Genomic DNA, 19,486 nt, shown 5'->3' on the forward strand with positions numbered 1-19,486 from the left:
ATGCTTTTATGAGTAACCACCAAAAATAACCCCCATTAGCTTCAGAGCTCTGCATCCATTACCTCAGAAGACTGTTGGTGTCCATGTAATTTGATGGATGCCAAATCTGTGATTTCCATATTGGCAGGTCATTGACAGGTTAGCTTTTTCCAAGACTTGTTTCTGGCTGAACCACCCCTTTAAACAGGTGTTGTTACAATTAATCTGGTACAGGACTGTTTATTAGATGGTAGTATACACATTTTAGGCAGCATGGTGGCTCAGTGTTTAGCACTGTTAAGTTGCAGCTCTGGAGTCCTGGATTCGAATCTAACAAAGAGCAACTTCTGCATGGAGTTTGTGCTTACACCCCCTTGTTTGCTTGGGTTTCCTTCCATAGGCCAAAGATATACTGATCAGTAAATTGGCTTCCTATAAACAGTTCAGCTTTGTGGGTGTTTGGGATGAGCACCTGTACAGCAGCCACCAACTCCCCTACTCCGCAATGCTCCCTGCGCTGTGAGTCCATTGAGAAAAATGTATTACGGATATTTGTTATTGTTATGCTAGGTTAACACCTGCGCTCGGGGTTTCCGTCCCTCGGGTCCACTTGGGGACCTAAAAACTGAAACCCCATAACTTTAAAAAGTGGTTACCTGCAGAAATGGGGTCTAACAGGTTTCCACCCGAAAAATGTGGAAAGAGAAAAGCCCTGCTTGCAGGGGGAATGAGAGAAACAGAGGAATGAGACAGCTCATTCTCCAAAATGATGATATAATAGCAGGGTCAATCATTTACAGCAGAGTTAGGGAACGTACGGCTCTCCAGCTGTTGCAAAACTACAACTCCCAGCATTCATACTTGCTCTGCTGTTCTTGGAACTCCCATGGAAGTGAATGGAGCATGTTGGGAGTTGTAGTTTCACAGCAGCTGGAGAGCCAAAGGTTCCCTACCCCTGATTTACAGGTATATCACAAGTGGTAACAGGTCCTCTTTTACAGTGGAGTATTTCCCAGATACTATTATGAGAATGCAGTACATATATATATATATATATATATATATATATATATTTTACAATGTATTTTGCATTGTCTAAATTGTTCTGAAGCGTCATCTGTAAACACTTTAAAATGCAGAAAAGTTAACCCATTCCAGGTGTACTGATGTTTAGTATTTATCCATAATTCATACATTGTTTCTCGAGCCTAATTTTATATTAATTCGTCTAATAAAAATGTGCGCAATGTCACTGACTGAGAAGTTGAAGCGAAAATTCATATATTAGTCCTTTATGTCCCCTGACATGCCTATTTAAGGAGGACCTTTAATGTCCTGTGACCTCAGCAGAGTTATATACAGCTAGAAAGCTGCTGCACTGTCAGCTTTGCTGCTTTGTGCCTCAGTAGCAGACATTGGTGCAATTAGTTTTGGTATCAATATCCATGCACTCAGAGGGGCCGGGCTTACAGCTTAGCTTCATCATTAGGTGGTAAGGAATGCCCCCGACTATGTAAGAGTACAGTCAGGGGGCTTCCTTACTGGCCAGTGTGACGCTGAGTTGTGAGGCCCACCCATCTAACACTGCAGGGATATCCATGCCAATTATACCAATTCTCTCTACAACCAGGGCACTTATCAGAAAAGCTGACGCTGAATGTCAGAGGGCATGAAAGTGTTAATGTTTGGAAAGTGCTGCAGAATTTGGTGGCGCTATACAAGTAATAATTAATAAAAGTTCTCTTCATTGCTCGTACTCACCATGAAATATTTCTGGGACATGTTTGTTTTCATACTCTAATTTTGCATTTATGGTGTTGTTCTATTATTATTTCTGGAAATCCATTAATAAACTGACAACTAGTACTTACAGTATCTTTCCCCTTGTCAAAGAGGAGTGTCCATACATACTCTGGTAATGTTAGGAGCCATCAGACACTGTCACACTGCAGGGACATGCCCACAACTAGTAATACCTAGCATTTAATATACTTTATACATTCCAAACGCAACAGCACTCTCTCTGGCTCCCCCATTGAAGTGAATAGGAACATGGGGTTGTCCATCCACCAAGCTGCATGTCTATATTCACCCCGGCTGCGGTCAGGCTGAATTCATGGTGAGTGAAAATTTTTCCCCTTTTTTTATGATCAGTATGTGTGTGTGTGGGGTCTTGGGTCAGACTTCCATCAACCAGGTATTTATTGTATATCCTCTGGATATACCACTTTAAGGTAGAATATGATAGTCTTTGCACATCTGAAAGATGACCCTGTATTGGACTGCATGACTGAGGCACTGGCTTCCTAATTACATCATGGAAGACAGATTTGCATATTCTTCCCATGTTCCCTTGCACAGTGGAGCGCTAATGGCTTAATGAGACTCCACACATGTAAATGGTGGTCTCTCCCTATGGAGGGACGATATCCCCCTAACATTGACAGACACTGAAAGCTCCTTCTGGCTCTTCTGATGGTGACGTTTTCGGCAGCAGTTGTTCCTGCAATGCTGTGTATTTAATTCTGCAATCTGATCGACTAAGCATCTGGGAAAAACCACAAGGCAGCTGAAGGAATATGGCAAATGTAGAAAATACTGATGTAATATTAAAGAGAAATTTCACTGTGTCAGGCCTCTAGATTCTGGGAGATCTATCCAATATTAGAGGTAACGTCTACTATTTTCCTATCAAAGTTGACCCCCAAATAGCCTATCGGGGCTGTAATACAAGCTCTCCTCTAGCAAACACTTACAATTCCTCTGCTTATAAAATCTTGTCGCTATGTAAACACATCCAGTCCGATTATTTTAGTGCTACATTCTACAATAATATGTCTATTATTAGCTGCCTGTACAGTATAATTTATGGTCTCCATGAAGACTTTGGAAGGAACTTTATTGACTCCTGGAATCTTAAGTGTCAAAATGACAAACTTTCTCCAGATTATGGAATGTTTGTTTCTTTGGTTTTACTGTATTTTATAGTGCGGTGCGGACTTTGGGGAATGCGGTGTAAATTATATTATAATTAAAGCAAGAATCCTGCTGAGGCTCGGATTATATGAGAGTTAATGAAGGAAATTGGGGAGTTGCCTTGTTGACGGACGGCTATTTTTATTGCATCGGACATGCAGACAGTGTAATTCAATTACAGAAAGTACAGGGGTAGCCGGCTTGTAACAGACATGTAATTGTCTAATTACTTTATGAGAGATCTTCAGAAGCTTCATAGGACACTTTGTATCCATCATGAAAGGATAATAATTGTTTCATAAGATAAGAGACCTAGGACTGGGATAAGTGTCTCTCTGCGTTTTCTTTTTAGTATCGAGTAAGGTCTGTTATCAAAAATAGTGAGGTCTAGAATGTACTCTGATTCCCGTGGATAGAACTTCATCCATTATGGTTGGAGGTGGCACACAAAAATCTTATTGAGCTCCGTTCCTGTCAGACGGCATTCCTCTGCGGTGTTTTAATCCCTCAGCCTAATCTCAATGTTGCGGATCTGTTTCTCTGATGTAATGATGTATAGTACAGTGTAAAAAAATATCACGAAATAGAAACCCATGTTATTGCTCGTCTTATAATCTCCAGTTTATTGTGACCTAATTGGGTCAAAATCTGCTGAATGACGGCTACTGAAGACGGATCGTGTGACAGGGTCCTCTTGGTTGTTTAGTTTTTGCCTAAAATTGTTGTCCCTCCCTTTTATAGGCAAAGAAATTCCCCCTTCCTCTCTCATGTACATAGGACAATACCCACAAAGAATTATGTACAATAGTGCTAATGACAATGGGAGCATAGCATGGAAAAATTTACATTTAGTTAGTCTAGTCAGTTAACATACAGTGAAGTAAACAAGTATACCTAAGTACAGACAGAAAACCTGAATGCACTCCTATCTAGTGGTCGCCGCAGAACAAGGACCTTTTATACATGGTTAAATCACACACACACACACACACACACACACACACACACACACACACACACACACACACACACACACACACACACAATTTTTAGTGTTCACCTATTAGATTTTTCATATTGGATACTAGAGTTTCTGTTTTCTATAGCTCGTGTCAACTTTCTTTACTGTGTAGCCCAGGACAGGGTAGAGAATTTAAATTTCTCTTTCACCACCTTGGCGAAGTTCAGCTCTTTGCATCACTTAATAGCTGCTGCTCTACTAATTTTGGCTCAGTTGGTCATTTTTCTCTAACCCCCACCATACCTGAGCAATCATTGTGGTTAGGTTTTGGTACCTTAGGCTCTGTACTGTCAGGAGGTCGGAGTGATTCTGTACTGTGACACTACCACCTCTGATTGGAGCTCCGATTCACTCCCCCTACATGCTGCATGACCCCGCCCACCTGACAGTAAGCCTAGCAGATCAGGCACCAAAACTAATGGCAATGATTGCTCCAGAACGGAGGAGGCTAGAGAGAAAATTCCAACTGCATCTGAATTCTTGGCGCATCGGCTTTTAACAGGTGCTAAGATCTAGAGGTGGTGAAAGGTTCTCTATAAGGACAGTTATTTTGTACTACTAGAGACAGGGAAATAAAGGCCTCATATGCATAAGTGAAAAGTCAGATAAGACAACCGATTTTGTAGGCTTGGACTTGCTACCTTTTGTGTAGTAAACTTGGGTAACTATTTCTGACAATTCACAGGCTACAAAGGTTGTCTTGTGGATTATGTGATCCTAGTTAAAAGCAGTGGCGCTTGTCTAGATGTAATGTATAGTGGACTCTCGCACTCCCAGAATAGCCCTGACATAATGAATATAGGCTAAAGGTGAATAGGTGATGTGAGGTCACTGTGGGGGTCATCTGGGTGAGGTAAGGGAAAGTGTATTTTTAGAGAGGAAGATCTGACCAGGCTTTAGGTAGTGTTATATTGGTGCTGTGTAAGAGAATAAAAGAAGAATAGATCTTATAGAAGTAACATTGGGAAAAAAGTTGACGCTTTGAGATGTTTTGTCTTTCTGGATTGGGGTATGTTGACACACTGCACAAAATGTCTGACATGTAACTAGGACCTGAAGAAATTTTTGTGCCTGCTGCAGAAGCAACCCAATTCAGATTAAAAAAAATAAAAATAAATAAAAAAAAAAAATTATATATATATATATATATATATATATATATATATATATATATATATATATATATAGTTCCAGTCATTGGAATTTCTACATCTGGTATGTCACATGTGAACATGTCTTCTAAAGGGGTTGTTTCACTTATGACGCTGTTAGGTTATTCATGTCCGATAACTGTGTCATGGCTAGTCAGGCATTTCCAATATTACATGGAGATTTCCCTGTAAAAAAAAATAACATAAAAAATATTACATAGATACACACACACACACACACACACACACACACACACATATTATATATATATTTATATTTTTTTTCCAAGAAAATCTTCATGCCTGGCAGCGCTTGACTTTCTCTATCATGTTCATTTGATCCAAACTCAAAGGAGTTGTCCCTGGTGATGGCTTCCATATGTTTTGTTCTACTTCCTTTTTTTTTTTTCTTCTTCTTCTTTTACATGGGAGTTTCATAGTTGTTTTGTAAATGGAGATGAATCCTCGGTTGCATATTATGTTGGTTAATTAGATTTTTCCTTTGTTTTAGATACCGTGTCCTGGGTCATGAAGCTTAATCCAACACAAGCTCCATTATATGTAAGTACATTTAGTTTTATTACTCTGAGATATTGGATAAAATATTTAGTTTTAAACTTATAAGATCAAGCAATGTTACTGTCTACTTCTGTAAGAAGAAATCCCAATTATCTTGATGACTAGTTCATATGATTAGATATCTGTATCCATCTACAGATGTAGCAAAGCTAAACCGAACTTTTGTAATTGGATAAACTGTTGCAGTGTGATATTTTAGAAGGCAATGAAAAATCACTGAAAAATGGTTTTCCAATGACTTTTCATTAGTTTGTGTTTGTCTTCTGTGATAACAGATCACGCTGCAGAAGTTCAGGTTAACCTTGCTACATCTATAGATGTATATAATTGTATCAATCTATGTTCTTGGAATCCCAGTTCATAGTCAGGAGCACATATATCTTTTCTGTCTTGAATGGTGGCTAGCTAAGGGTACATCCAAAGCCTCCGTAGAGTCTGTCTAAAATCACAGGCGAAAAGATCTGCATGCAAGACCTTCTCGTCTGGTGAAGACACTGAAAAAGCAACGGCTACCCGACGGTCCTCATTGTATTCAATGGGGTCCCTCTAGATCCGTTGTTGCCCTTCATTAGATGAATCCATTTTGAAGTTTAGCCTGTTCTCCTGTTCCTGCAATGGAACAGAAGATCAAGCCAAAAACTGGGGTGTGTTTACACCTGCATTAACAGAGAACTTCTTCTTAGCATGAATACATTGTTGCAAAACTTCAGCTTTAAATAAGACTGCTTGCATTCAGCTGTAACAAGGACATATTTTAGTATCAGCAGAACAGTGTCTGGTCAAGGTGTAAGATGTGAAACCACTGCCATATTACGATCGTGTGAATCTATCCTTGTAACCTTCAGATGTAACTTTAATCTTTTCATCCATTGACATAGGAGATCTTATGAATGGTGAGAAATCAAAACACAAAGTTTATTAAAAACTTGCATAACTGTGCAGTAATCTATATAGTGGTTGAACAGGTATTTCTCTAATAACAGGTTATCCGTTATGCACTGGATAGTGGATAACTTATACTCCAAAGAAGGGGGGGGTCCCTGAGTTCCTTTGATTTGGGCTATGACCGAGCATGCATGATGCCACTCAAATGGTCAAGCTGTGGACTCGACTACCATGGCCAGGGCTAAGGCTGACTATACAGTTTAGAACACTTGTGCACCTCTCGGTATTCCCTTCTGATTTCCTCCACATATATGCAAGCTATCTGTCAGTCCCATATAGTATGAGTAGAGGGACAGGCCCAGATTTGTGATTCCGTGTACCTCAGTTTTCTGGTGTACAATGCATAAAATGTTCAAGGCCAAAATGATCATCTTCTACACCCTGGAATCTGGTGGTGGTGGAGCCTGGTGGAGGGTGTGCCTCATTTGTATGCAACTCCTCATATATTAGACGCACCGTCTGCTGGCTTCGGGGCTATGAACGTTAGTAATCCACTTTTCATAAATCTGCCCCACAGTGCGCAGGCATACAAACTGAGGAATTGGGAACCCGTGTTCATATATCAGTTGGGTTCCAGCAATTGAACCGCTCACCAATCTAGGAATGTAAGACTAGGTTCAAACCTGTGCCTGGATTTCGTACAGGGTTTCTGCCTCTGAATCCGCTTAAAAAATGCAAGCAGGACTTTTCTTTCTGCATTTTGTGGACGGAAACCCGGTGGACCCCATCATGGTCTGTGGGTTCTTTGGGCAACTGCTTTTTAAGCGGGTTAGATTTCCATTCTTCGGGTCCACAAGTGGACCCGAAGAATGGAAACCCCAGGTTCAGGTGCGAACCTAGCGTAACTTGTTGGTATTGGAATACCCCTTTAAGCTTTATTTATATACACTCCTGAGACTAGGATCAGCAAACCTATCATTACACAGAGGGCTCATTCACACAGGGGGCGGTGGGGCGGATTTTGGCACAGAGAGTGACGCGGGGAGTCACGTCCCTCTCGGGTCAAAACCCGCCTGCCACGACCGTTGCGGTCGCGGCTTCCCCCTCCAGAGTCGGCTCAAATGAATGGGCTGATACCGGAGGTTGCTGCTGCCAGGCGGAAGCCATGGCTCAGCGAGCCGCGGAATCCGCCTGAAGAAAGGGCAGCCCACTGCTTCTTCTTTTTTCTTTTTTTTTTCCCGCAAGCAGAAAAAAGAACTCTAGTGGTCTCCATATACCACCATTGGAGGCAGATTTTGTGGCGAAATCCGCTGTCAAAAGCCGCCTCCTTGCCCCCGTTTGAACTAGCCCTAAACATTGCTACAGACTCTGGTTACAGTAGTAAAATCTAAAAGGTTTAACAAAACCCTTATATGACAAACTAAGTGGGGCAAATGTAATTTAAATTTAATAAGACTGGCATTTTGTATGCAAGGCTAAATAAAGGCCCTGACAGGTACACGGCACGCCTGAATATCAAGAGGCTCTGCACTCTCTCAATAAATCTGGTGCATGCCCAGACACAAGAATGGAAGTCTATGCTATTTAGGAACTGGTGTAGATCTACTGTATAACACGCTCCAGAAAAATGGTCTGAGGCTTCTCTGCCTCGCCCTGCTCTACTCACATTTGCGAAAAGTGGCAAGCAAGGCTGGGAATGTGGCGCATCTTGCTGCAAGAAATTCCTTATGCTAAAGGTGCACTGCATTATACATGTATGCCAGAAAACTGGTGTCGATACATTAATGAATCCCCCTCCCCCACTGCTTCACCACTAGGCATCCCTTCTTCAGCAGTACTTTTACGTACTTCTTGCCTTGGCACTATTCATGCCTCATCTCATCGAAGTATTTTCCCATCCTGTGGCTGCTTCTCTTCTGTCCGTCTTTTGCTTTGAGTCCTCTCTAAAAGAGAGACAGCGTGGGTTTTAAGATGGTATAATGCGTCATTCAATAATAGTGAAGCAGGTCATTTCATCTGACCCAGATAAGCACCACCAAGGGGGCATCCTTGATGTTCTGGGAAACTACCCTGGTCTGCTGGTTTCCTCTATGGAGTCCTGGCATGCAGAATGCTTAGTCTTTTGCTGTGCATTGAACTGTAAAGTCCAAACATAAACCGGCGAGGCTTTTTTTTTGTTTTTTTTCCTTTCATTGAAATCTGCTACAAATGAGTTTCCTAAAAATTGATGAAATGTAGCAATGACTGTTGGTCTATAAATGCGTGTACTGTATGTGTATATAAAGTACTCGTATCAGAATGTAATAGTGAGATTTTGATAAATGTCTTGTACGGCCTGAAATTTAAGCAAAAAAAAAAAAAAGGTCGTAAAAGACTTGCAAAACATGCCTGTATTCTTAGCCCTCATTCACATCAGCGTTTGGATTCCGTCCAGGGAGTCCGCATGGAGACCCCCCCTCAAATGGAATACCAAATGCAAGTGCACTGTAAAAGCGCATAGAACCCATAGACTATAATGGGGTCCGTGTGCTTACCGCCAGATCTCCGCACAGAACATGCAGACAGGAAAGTAGTTCCCAATCTACTTTCCTGTCTGCATAATTCGTGCGGGCAGTGTGCGGCAAGCACAGGACCCCATTATAGTCTGTGGGGATCAGTGTGCTTTTACAGCACAGCGTTTGCAATTACGTTTGTATTCCGTTCGGGGGGACTCAATACAGACTCTCCCCGGACGGAATACAAAAGCAGATGTGAACCAACCCTCTTAAAGTGGCTTGAAATTCTCTTTAAAATCACTAGTGTCAGGTGATTAGGTGTGTGTGTGTGTGTGTGTGTGTGTGTGTGTGTGTGTGTGTAAAATGACTTGCACTGCGGGTTTCCAACTTACAGTATGTCAATTTATGCTATAGGCCAATGATTCTCAATTTCTGGTACGTGTACCCAGGGGGTATGTCGTGCAGTCTTAAGGGATTCATGCTATGGCTCCGTTCTCTCAGTTCTCCAGATCTCTGGAAGTGGCAAACTTGGATGATCCTCAGGTTTCGAGGCTCCTGAGAGTCTAGTGTTGTGCAAACCATCCACCTTCTTCAGGTACAGTGGCTGCCAAGCAGAAACAGGCATCAGAAGCTGCTGGGTCAGGGTCAAAAGCATTGGTCTCATCTACAACAAAGGATAGTTTGTGCTAAATACAGATGGTTGCGGATCTATGATCTGTGAATAGCTGATTGGAAGTTTGTGTGTGCGCCTGCCACAGTTGCCCCCATAAGCGAAAGGATTTGCCTGGAGTGCTACTCCCAATTGAAATCTGTCACATGACAGACACTAGTGTCCATTTTGGGTACTTGGAAATTTTTTCACAAGGTGGTACTTGGGTTGAGAAGTACTGCTTTAGGGTATAAGAATAATGCTAAGCAATGAATGAAGTGGTGTATAGTGTGAAGGGACATATCCCATATGTCCATTAGCCTGCCAGAAGGAAGTCTGGGTTTGGCGAATACCAGAGGAATGTTATCTACATAACTGCATTGTGGGATAATACTATGGGGTTGGTCTAGGCTCTTGGTTCCAATGAAGATAAATCTTTAAGGGAATGCCCACTTTTTTAAAATGTATGGCCTGCTATTTAGAAAGGCCACCAATTTTATTTTGATGTGGATCTGACAAAGCACGGTCCATGAGGACCTGGTTGAGTTTGATGTGGAAGCACTTGACTGGCTGGTAAGGAACTCTGACCTTCTCCATTCAAAACCTTAGAGATGAACTGGAACAGAGATTATGGCCCGGGCCTTGTTGTCCAACATTAGTGCCTGACCTCATAAATGCTCATCTAAGTGAGTGGTTAAAGAGATCCTATCATTAGAACGCAATTTTTTTTTTTGTGAAAGCTTTAAGAAAGGCTATTCTTCTTCTACCTTTAGGTGTCTTACTCGCACCGCCATTTGGTAGAAATCCCGGTTTTCGTCGGTATGCAAATGAGTTCTCTCGCAGCACTAGGGCAGGCCCCAGCGCTGAAACAGCACTGGAGGCATCCCCAATGCTGCAAGAGAAGTCTGCAGCGCCGCCTCCATCTTCTTCAGGAACGGCCTCTTCACGCGTCGTCTTCCTGCGCTGGGGGTCAAACTTCTAGGCCTCTGGCAGAGCCGACCACGCATGCCCACAGGCCACAAGAAAAATGGCCGCTTACACAGTAAGTGGCCATTTTCTTGTGGCCTGTGGGCGTGCGCAGTCCGCTCTCCCCAGGCCCAAGGCCTAGAAGTTTGACCCCCAGTGCTAGAAGAAGACGCATGTAGAGGCCATTCCTGAAGAAGTTGGAGGCGGTGCTGCAGACTTCTATCGCAGCATTGGGGATGCCTCCAGTGCTGTTTGAGCGCTCGGGCCTGCCCCCAGTGCTGCGAGAGAACTCATTTGCATACCGACGAAAATCTGGATTTCTTCCGAACTGAGGCGCATAGAAGACTTCTAAAGGTAGGAGAAGAATAGCCTTTCTTAAGGCTATTCCTACGTGTTAGTCACAAAAAATTGTGTTTTAATGATGGGATCCCTTTAAATATTTCTATATTCATACTCCAAAAATGTTGCAGAAAGTCTTCCCAGAAGAGTGGGAAGACTCTTTTACCTGCAAAGTGGGTACCAACTCCATTTAGAATGGGTGTTGAATAGGTGTCCCAATACTTTGTCCATTATATGCTGTATATTAATAGATGTATTATACATACAATGTATGCATATATTTGATCTTACTTTAGAATGAAGAAGTGGTGGCTTTCCTCCAGCTACTGTTCCGCTGAACTTTTAAGTGCAACCACATTCCTCCTCCTTTTGATAGCAAGAATGGAAAAGATAAGCTAATCTCTGGCGCTGAGACTTGACTGCTTAAATGTTTTACGACTGGTATAATATTTGCTATTGTGCTATCGGATGGGTTCAGGTTTTAGATCCGTTGTTTTTAAGGTCAGATGGGGATATCCTTATAAGTGTAACATGCTTGTGACATATATAAGAGATTTTGTCATTGTGAGGCTTTGTTCACACCATGTTTTGATTTAGATATTTATTTATTTTTATAATGACAGATCCATGTTGTCTGGAAAAAATAAATAAATAAATAAAAAAGCTTAGTTACAATAACATGTATATGTTTTGACTTCTGCCTAGAATTTTCTCTTCGAAGGCGTCCATAGCAGGAATGTCTGTAGGAACGTCACCTGCTGTGGTCTAAATCCAATCTAGGAAAGGAGCCAGTTGGACACGATTACGTATCTGATGCGATAAGTTATTCTGAACAGTGCCTCGGCATCTCAGGAAATAATTTTTACCACTCATCTTCAAGCACTAAAATAGGCTTAAGTTATCTGTCTGGTCGGCACCGTCCTCGTCCTTATCGGTTTGTGGAAGGAGCGCTCCATCTCCATACTGCACGCAGTGACTTTGACCTTCCCTTGTCCTGTTGACCCAGCTCAGCGCCTCCTGATCTCAAGTGCTTAGAGCTCTGTCTTGATATCGGGAAAGGTGAAGTCATTCGGAAATATATAAATAGTTGAGACTAACCAGATGAGATGCTGGCTGCCAAGGAAGCTAGCTAGCAAAAACAGCAGGGCAGCTTAATGGTAAATCAGATTAACTAGGGCATGCTCTGTATGTTCTCAGCTCACCGTATCCACTCTTACACTTCTCATTCATTCATAGCCACTTTTGTCATGTTTGTGAATCATTTACTATTGCACTGCAGAGTCAAAAGCTCATTGTTTAGGCTATATCTCCAGTATAGAGGTTCATTATGGCAGTCTGCAAGGCATTCGTGCTAGCTGCTGGGTGCACTATACCAGGCTCTTGGGGTAAAAACTCTGGATAACCGCCTTTGGCCACAGGGTTCACATTTTTGGCATAGTAACATCATCTCTATGCGGCCTGACATGGCAGCTGTGTATACTTTCCACTTCTAAAGCTCCAGGCATATAAGATTATTAATAATAATAACAATACTAATCCATGGTCTCATCTGTGATTTAAGGAGCGTTTTGGCGTGATATGATTTTGAGGTATGTTCTATGTACAAGGAGGATAAGAACTTCTTGTTTAGGGCGTCAACATTTTCCATTAAGTAGTTTTCGCCCTTCCTTGTTCGCTCTGTTAACTAGATGCTCACAAAAGAGCTTGTTGAAAGATACCAGATGGTTGTTGGGGATTAGAGAAGTGTGTGTAAAAATATACAGCAATCCAGCGTGAGGCAGCCACTACTATCCGTGTCTAGATCACGGCATGGAATAAACTGGACAGGGTAAGGAATTTTAGGCCTCCTCTGTAGACACAACTAGTTGCTTTAATTTACTGCATTGCCATAAAGTGCTCCACTTTAAATATTTATGGCTAGAGTGGGATTTTACACTATACATTCCTCCTAAGGGGAGCTGCATTTTGTTTTAACCTTTTCATTGAACCGGACCCTTGAAAAAACTGCACACTTAAGTCACCAGTTGGCTCTAGCCTTACCTCCAGTTTGGCTGCCTTATTTTAGGGCTGTGGCTTGAGATCACGCAGTGTTGCATGTGATTTACCTTGGTGTACAGCTACTATATGGGTTTCTATTGCGATTGACAGTGTTGCGGTAGAATCACATTACGTGTAGTAACACAGCCACATTAACAGTCACAACTTGCAATGTGTCTTTGTGATCTTGGTGTCATGGCTTACCTTGCCTAAGTTAAATTGAGCTGTCTCCATGTTAATTCTGAAAGCCTGAAGAAGGCCAAATGACAGGGACCCCCAGAGCAACCTTGCTTGGGGGACACATGGCACCACAGTACCTAATAAAATATTATTTTACTAATATTTTATTTTCTCCTCAGGTTAAGGCACTACAAATTGAGTCAATAGGGCCTATTGTATTCATAATTCCCGCTTAAATTGAATCACCTCAGGAAGTTCAGGGTCATTCTTAGGTCACCATTAGCAGAGGTGCATGTTTCTAGAAGTTTCTAGAGGGAGGAGCTAGGGAACAGCTGACTACACGTGTAATCAGCTGATTGGGTGATTGATGTTTTGTGGCGGGAATTTTGAATATAAATTAGCTGGTTTAGAGTCAGTTCGTTGGAGACCATCAATATAGCCCCCACCCTCCCACCCCGTTATTTTGAATTAAGAACGCATCTGTCATGGTGTTTATTTTAGGGGTTAGTGTGAGAGGTGAACGGTTTTGTTTTATGTTTCCATGTGATTTCCTCTATGTAACCTTAGTGGTGGTACAGGAGGCCCCAGGTCTGGTAAAGTCTCTGTGTGAATGTTCGATTCCTGCTTCTACATCCTTTCATTAGGCCGGCCACCTAATGCTCTATTTTCCTACTATTTCTTGTCTTTGGAAAACCACATATCAAGAAGGATCCGCAACATCTTGGGTACGTATAAAATTTAACCTTAATCATAGTGCTCTGCACTATGATTAAGGGGCTTTAAGGACCCCGAAACGCGTTAGTTGCGGTTTTTTATCCACCTTTCTGACTTTTTTCTGCACTGTACTATGTATTAGTTATTTTGTTTGTTTGCCCATCGGGGCTAATTTTTAATTCATGGATTAAAGGTTAAATTTTATACGTACCCAAGATGTTGCGGATCCTTCTTGATATGTGGTTTTCCAAAGAATTTTGAAGCTCCTAGGAGTCAGGAGACAGGGTCGTGCACCTGGGACGTCTATTTCAGGGTGAGCTAACCTCTTGCATTTTTTCTTTTTTGATGTTATTTCTTGTCTTGCCTGGGTACCAAAACTAAGGAACTGTTCACATTATAATGGATTTACAAAGTGTTTTTTTGCATATTTACCTGCAGTAGTGGAGTTGCACTGGGGTGTGTCTGCCCTGACCTTATAAGAGGCAAGTCTGCAAATGTCTAGAGGTATAAAAGGTTTCCATTTCCCAGAAAGCTGGGGGTTAGTGGAGTTCACATGGTGAATAGTCTCTGAGACTACAGCAGCCTGAAGTACAAGGTTATTTGTTGTACACACTATGGATATTTTCAGAAGAATTATTTTTTGTTAAAAACTGGACTTCCTGAAATAAACTCCTTTGGATTCTTTTCATTGATCAAGGCATGATTGGTTTTTTTAAAAAATCCAATGCTTTACACTTAGTCTATCGGCTTACCATATATACTCGAGTATAAGTCAACCTGAATATAAGCCGAGGCCCCTAATTTTACTACAAAAAAATGGGAAAACTTATTGATTCGAGTATAAGCCCAGGGGGAAATGCAGCAGCTACTGTGAAATTTCAAAAATTAAAATGGTCGGCGTTTTGGGGTGCAGTAGGTCCTGGGGAAGGGGAGAGGGTGTTTTGGTTGTCTGTCTGCCCCTTCCCTGAGCTTGAGGACTGGATCCCCCCCCCCCCCCCCAACCCCCAATGTTGTATTGTTGTTGTTTATTTTAAAGTATGGGTTCACACTTATAGTTAAGCAAATAGGTACTTGTGTTGCCATGTTTCTGCACAAAGCACCGCTTACTTATAAGATATGTGATCAAGAAGTGTTTATCCTCCCTATAGAGTTTGTAAGGGCCTGTTCACACTGAGGAATTTGAGGCAGTCTTACACCTCTAATTTTAAAATACTGGCCTTGCTGAATTGTTGTCCACAAGCTGAAGTTGATTCTCAGCTTTCCACCATAAGACTGAGTTCACTTGGAGTTTTTTGGTCAGGGTAAACGCCTCAAAAGACGGCTCCCATTGAAATCCAATGGGAGCCACTCAGGAGGTTTTTCCGGGAGCCAGTTTTGCCGACTCCCGGAAAAAAGAACGGACGTGTCCATTCAGGCCAAGTCACAAGGTGACTCGGCCTGAAGAATTCCCTCATCTGGATTAGGCCCATTCATTGAGCCTGATCCGGAGTAGCGTGCGCGGCTGGAAGCCGGTGCCGTGCATCGGCTTTCAGTTCCGCAACACGTTTTATGGATCGGAACCTGAGGCAGCCTCTGCCTCAGGTTCCGATCCAATAAACTCCGTGTGCACTTAGCCTAAGTGTGCAGAATGGTTAGTCTCATGAACAATGGGGCCAATTGGGCATTAGGCCTCACACCATGGTTTTCGTAGTCATTCAGCCTCAAACCGTGACTAGTTTGAGCAAGACACTTATTTTTCAAGTACATCTGTCACTGCTTCTCATTGAAAATAATGAGAGGCAGGTTTCGGGTGGAATTTGGAGCTGATTTTGAGGCAGAATTCACCTATAGAATAAGCCCCATGGTCATCCATGTGAACATTACCTAAAGCTGTTTAGTGGATTCACATCAAGCATACGGCCTTCTGTAGACCTCTCAGATTGATGTATACTGGATCTAATATACGTTAGGATTACAGAAGTAATTGCTGGTTACCTATTACAGGGAGTCTGTCAAGAGGAATATCGGTATCAAACTGATGACAGTACCTTGTAGGGCGACTTCTACGCTTTATAAAGATACTTATTATTTGTCTGAATTTTATCTCCATTTTCATGAAAAGCAGTGTATTATTCTTACACAAATTAGCTGAAAAGGGCTTTAGGGGTGTTTCTTGATCTAGCAGGGCTTTGATCTCCGCTCAGATCACCTGGACTGTGCCGGCTGTTTCCTCGAATATTCTGCAAATCGTTCAATAAATTTTCTCCTCACGGTGAATTGAAATATTTGATTTTAATTTCCCTCCGGTGTAGATTTTACTGAAAGCCCAGATTTATTGTGATCTTTTTTGACGATATTATTTGAAATTAATCTTATTTCCTTTGGTATTAAAAGCATTGATGTAATGTTGTACCGCGCATTGGCAAGTCCCTTTATCCACATAATCTCTTCTGGAGTCAGGATTTGTCAGTGCTACTTTTAGAGATGAAGCGCTGTCTATGCTAGCCTAGCGTTGCTAATCTCTGAAATTACAGCATATATTTTACTGCACACGATGTCATCCCGCACTGCAAATGTTTCCTACAGACCTTGTGATTTGCCGTGTCTTATTCTCAAGCAATATGTAAAATGTAAGTTTTTGAGACTTGTTTGGTGCATTTGAGATGAAGAGAGGATGTTCATCATAATGCATTGTGTCAGGCATTGGCAGAGGCATTTATAATTCATGGTGCCAGGGATTACAGAGACTGACCTTTCCTTACAGTGTTTTCTCTTCGGGTACTTGTGGGCAGTATTAGCTTTGCTGGCAAACGCACTAAATTACAGGTTTTGTGACTTGGCAAAGATATCCCTAAGAGGGCTCTATTTCTTAAAGGAGTTTCCAAGAGTAACAAACTTTATGGAGATGAGCAGCTTTCTCTAGTAACACGTTCCATGTAAAAATTGGCCGGAAAAAAATCTGCATCTGTAACCGCAGTCCTAAAGGCAACTATAAAGCTGGATATACACAGTATATGATCTAGCAGGCCATCAGTGGTGGGATCGTCCAAGCTAAGGGAGGGGTCATCATTCAGGGAGAGTCTATGCATTATGGAAAAAGAGTTATTGAATTTGGCTAGTCACTCTATATGTTAGTGCATTCGACTGTCCATTGATGGGAAAAATCCAAGTTGGAAGGTTTTGAGCAGACAAAAGTCTACATCCATTATTGTGATCTGGTATTCATGATGTGGTTGTTTAGGTCTGAAAAGCCATACTGCCAGAACTACCCATCATGGAGTGGTTTTTGTGGCAGCATTGCTCCTGAAATCCAAGCAGGCCTTCTATGGTTTTCTACATATGCATTGCAAAGGGTGAAAGATGCAGAGAAAACCCTGAGCCTCCGCCTCCGGTTCTGGACAAAAAAAACACAGTGTGAACTTACCATAAGGCAGAGTTCACAGAGTTTTTTGGTCAGGAATCTGTCCCAAAATCCTGACCAAAAAACACCTCACCATACAGTCTTTTGTAATCTTTTTTTTTTTCTTTTTTTTTTTTTCGTCTCTTCTGCTAGCGGACTTTACGCTAGCGGAAAAAAAGAAGTGACGTCCATTCTTCAGGCGGATTCTGCCTCAGGAAATCAATGGGAGGCGGAAAAACCGCCTCAAAAAACGCCAGGCGGATTTTCTGCCTCCCATTGACTTGAATTGACTTTTTTTCAGGTGGAAATGCCTGAAAAATGCTTCAAGAAATGCTTCAAAAAACGCCTCATGAATTTTCCTGAAGCGGATTTTTCCTGACCAAAAAACTCCGTGTGAACGCAGCCTAAGGGCTAGTTCACACGTGGGCAAAGGGGAGGTTTTTGACAGCGGAATTCGCTTCAAAAACCTCTCCTTTAACATGGTGGTCTATGTAGACCACTAGCTTTTTTTTTCCTCCTAGCGTTTTCCGCCTGAAGAAGGGACATGACCTTTCTTCAGGCGGAAAACGCCTGAAGAATTGCATAGAAGTGAATGGGAGGCGAAAACCGCGTGGTAAAAAACCGCGCGGTTTTTTGCACACAAAACCGCGCGGTTTTTTGCAAAAAACCGCGCGGTTTTCGCCTGCAGTTTCTATAGCACATATAGGAAAAAAAAACCCTAGCGAAAACCGCTAGCGAAAACCGCGTCAAAAACCTCGTCAAAAACCGCGTGGAATGCAAAAAACAGCGTCAAAAAAACTCCTCGAGGTTTTTTACCTCGCACAAATAAGCTAGGCGGTTTTCACGTGTGAACTGACCCTAAGGGTGCATTCACACTGAGTAAACACTAGCTTATTTTGTAGAGTAAAATTACACTTGTAAATTTTGCTATCCCATTGACTTCAATGACATTTTACAGGCGTATTTTTTACAGGCGTATTTTTTACAGGCGTATTTTTACACTTGTAAAAAAATATTGAAGTCAATGGGATAGCAAAATTTTACAAGTGTAATTTTACTCTACAAAATAAGCTAGCGTTTACTCAGTGTGACTGCACCCTAAGGGTATGTTCACATGGGTTTTTTTTGGTCAGGATTTTTAGGCCGTATTCGCCTAAAAATCCTGACCAAAAAGACGGCTCCCATTGATGTCAGAAGAAAAAAGCGAGATGCCCATTCATTGGGTCTAATCCGCAGCGGAGTGCATGACTGGATGCTATCACTGCATCGGCATTCAGTTGCGGCTACCCGTATTTGGGTCCGGAACCTGAGGCGGATTAAACAATAAAACTGATCTCCATTGACTACAATGGGATACATCTGGGATCCATAGATTTCTCACTGATATCTCCAACCAAAAATGTCAGGTTTGTAGGATGTTCTTGTCCACAATTTTAGATGGGCTCTGTTCCAGACAGATGGCAATACGTATATGAAAGTAGCCTTACTCTGCTTAGTTTCCCTAATACTGTTGACTAGAATAGGGAACTTTCTACCTACTTCTTTCTGGCACAGACTGTGAGTACTGGCCGAATTAAATGACACTGGGTATAATCCATATGCAGATCTGCAGCAGCGCCCATGTCCTGTCTATGGCACATAAACGGCAATAATACACAAGACTTTAATTTATGTGACTGTACCTTTATAGGGAACCATGTGTGCACGCTAGGCCTGCACTTCATATTCTCTTAGACTCTTATTCCTGGAAAATCTCTTTAAGCTAAATAAGCTTTATTACTACTTACATGTAAGTTTTAGCCCAGCTCAATGTCATTCCACAGCTTGTAGCTTTTTTTTTTCTATCTTGTATTGTGAACCTTTGTCTAGGATTCCTGCAAGCTGCCTAGTATAACGGCAAGGATAGCGTTGTCTTACCCATTAAAAATACCAAAATCCCCATGAGCTTCGTTGTAGACAATATTGTGTATTGGTGGCCGTTTAGGCAAAGTTCTACTGGATTGCCACTCAAGACGTGCCTTTGTCTCTGACTGCAAAAATAAAAATTAAATAAATAAAAAGTGTAATATACTGAATGTTCACATTCTGATCTTACGTTGAGTTCTAACTAGCACATTATTTTCTTGCAGCTGATGA

At 41.8% G+C, this 19,486-nt stretch overlaps 1 protein-coding gene across 8 annotated transcripts in view; it reads left to right on the top strand.

The window, feature by feature from the left end:
- AKAP13 (A-kinase anchoring protein 13) overlaps positions 1-19,486 on the top strand; it is a 177,184-nt gene that overhangs the window by 42,796 nt on the left and 114,902 nt on the right. For all 8 annotated transcript variants that reach the window (XM_075273246.1, XM_075273241.1, XM_075273249.1 and 5 more), the window contains one exon: positions 5,639-5,688. In XM_075273246.1, coding sequence (XP_075129347.1) covers positions 5,656-5,688 — 33 coding nt within the window. In that variant the 5' untranslated portion in view covers positions 5,639-5,655. The remainder of the gene's footprint in view (positions 1-5,638; positions 5,689-19,486) is intronic.

The sequence above is a fragment of the Leptodactylus fuscus genome, chromosome 5 (assembly GCF_031893055.1).
Source record: "Leptodactylus fuscus isolate aLepFus1 chromosome 5, aLepFus1.hap2, whole genome shotgun sequence".
NCBI lineage: Eukaryota > Metazoa > Chordata > Amphibia > Anura > Leptodactylidae > Leptodactylus > Leptodactylus fuscus.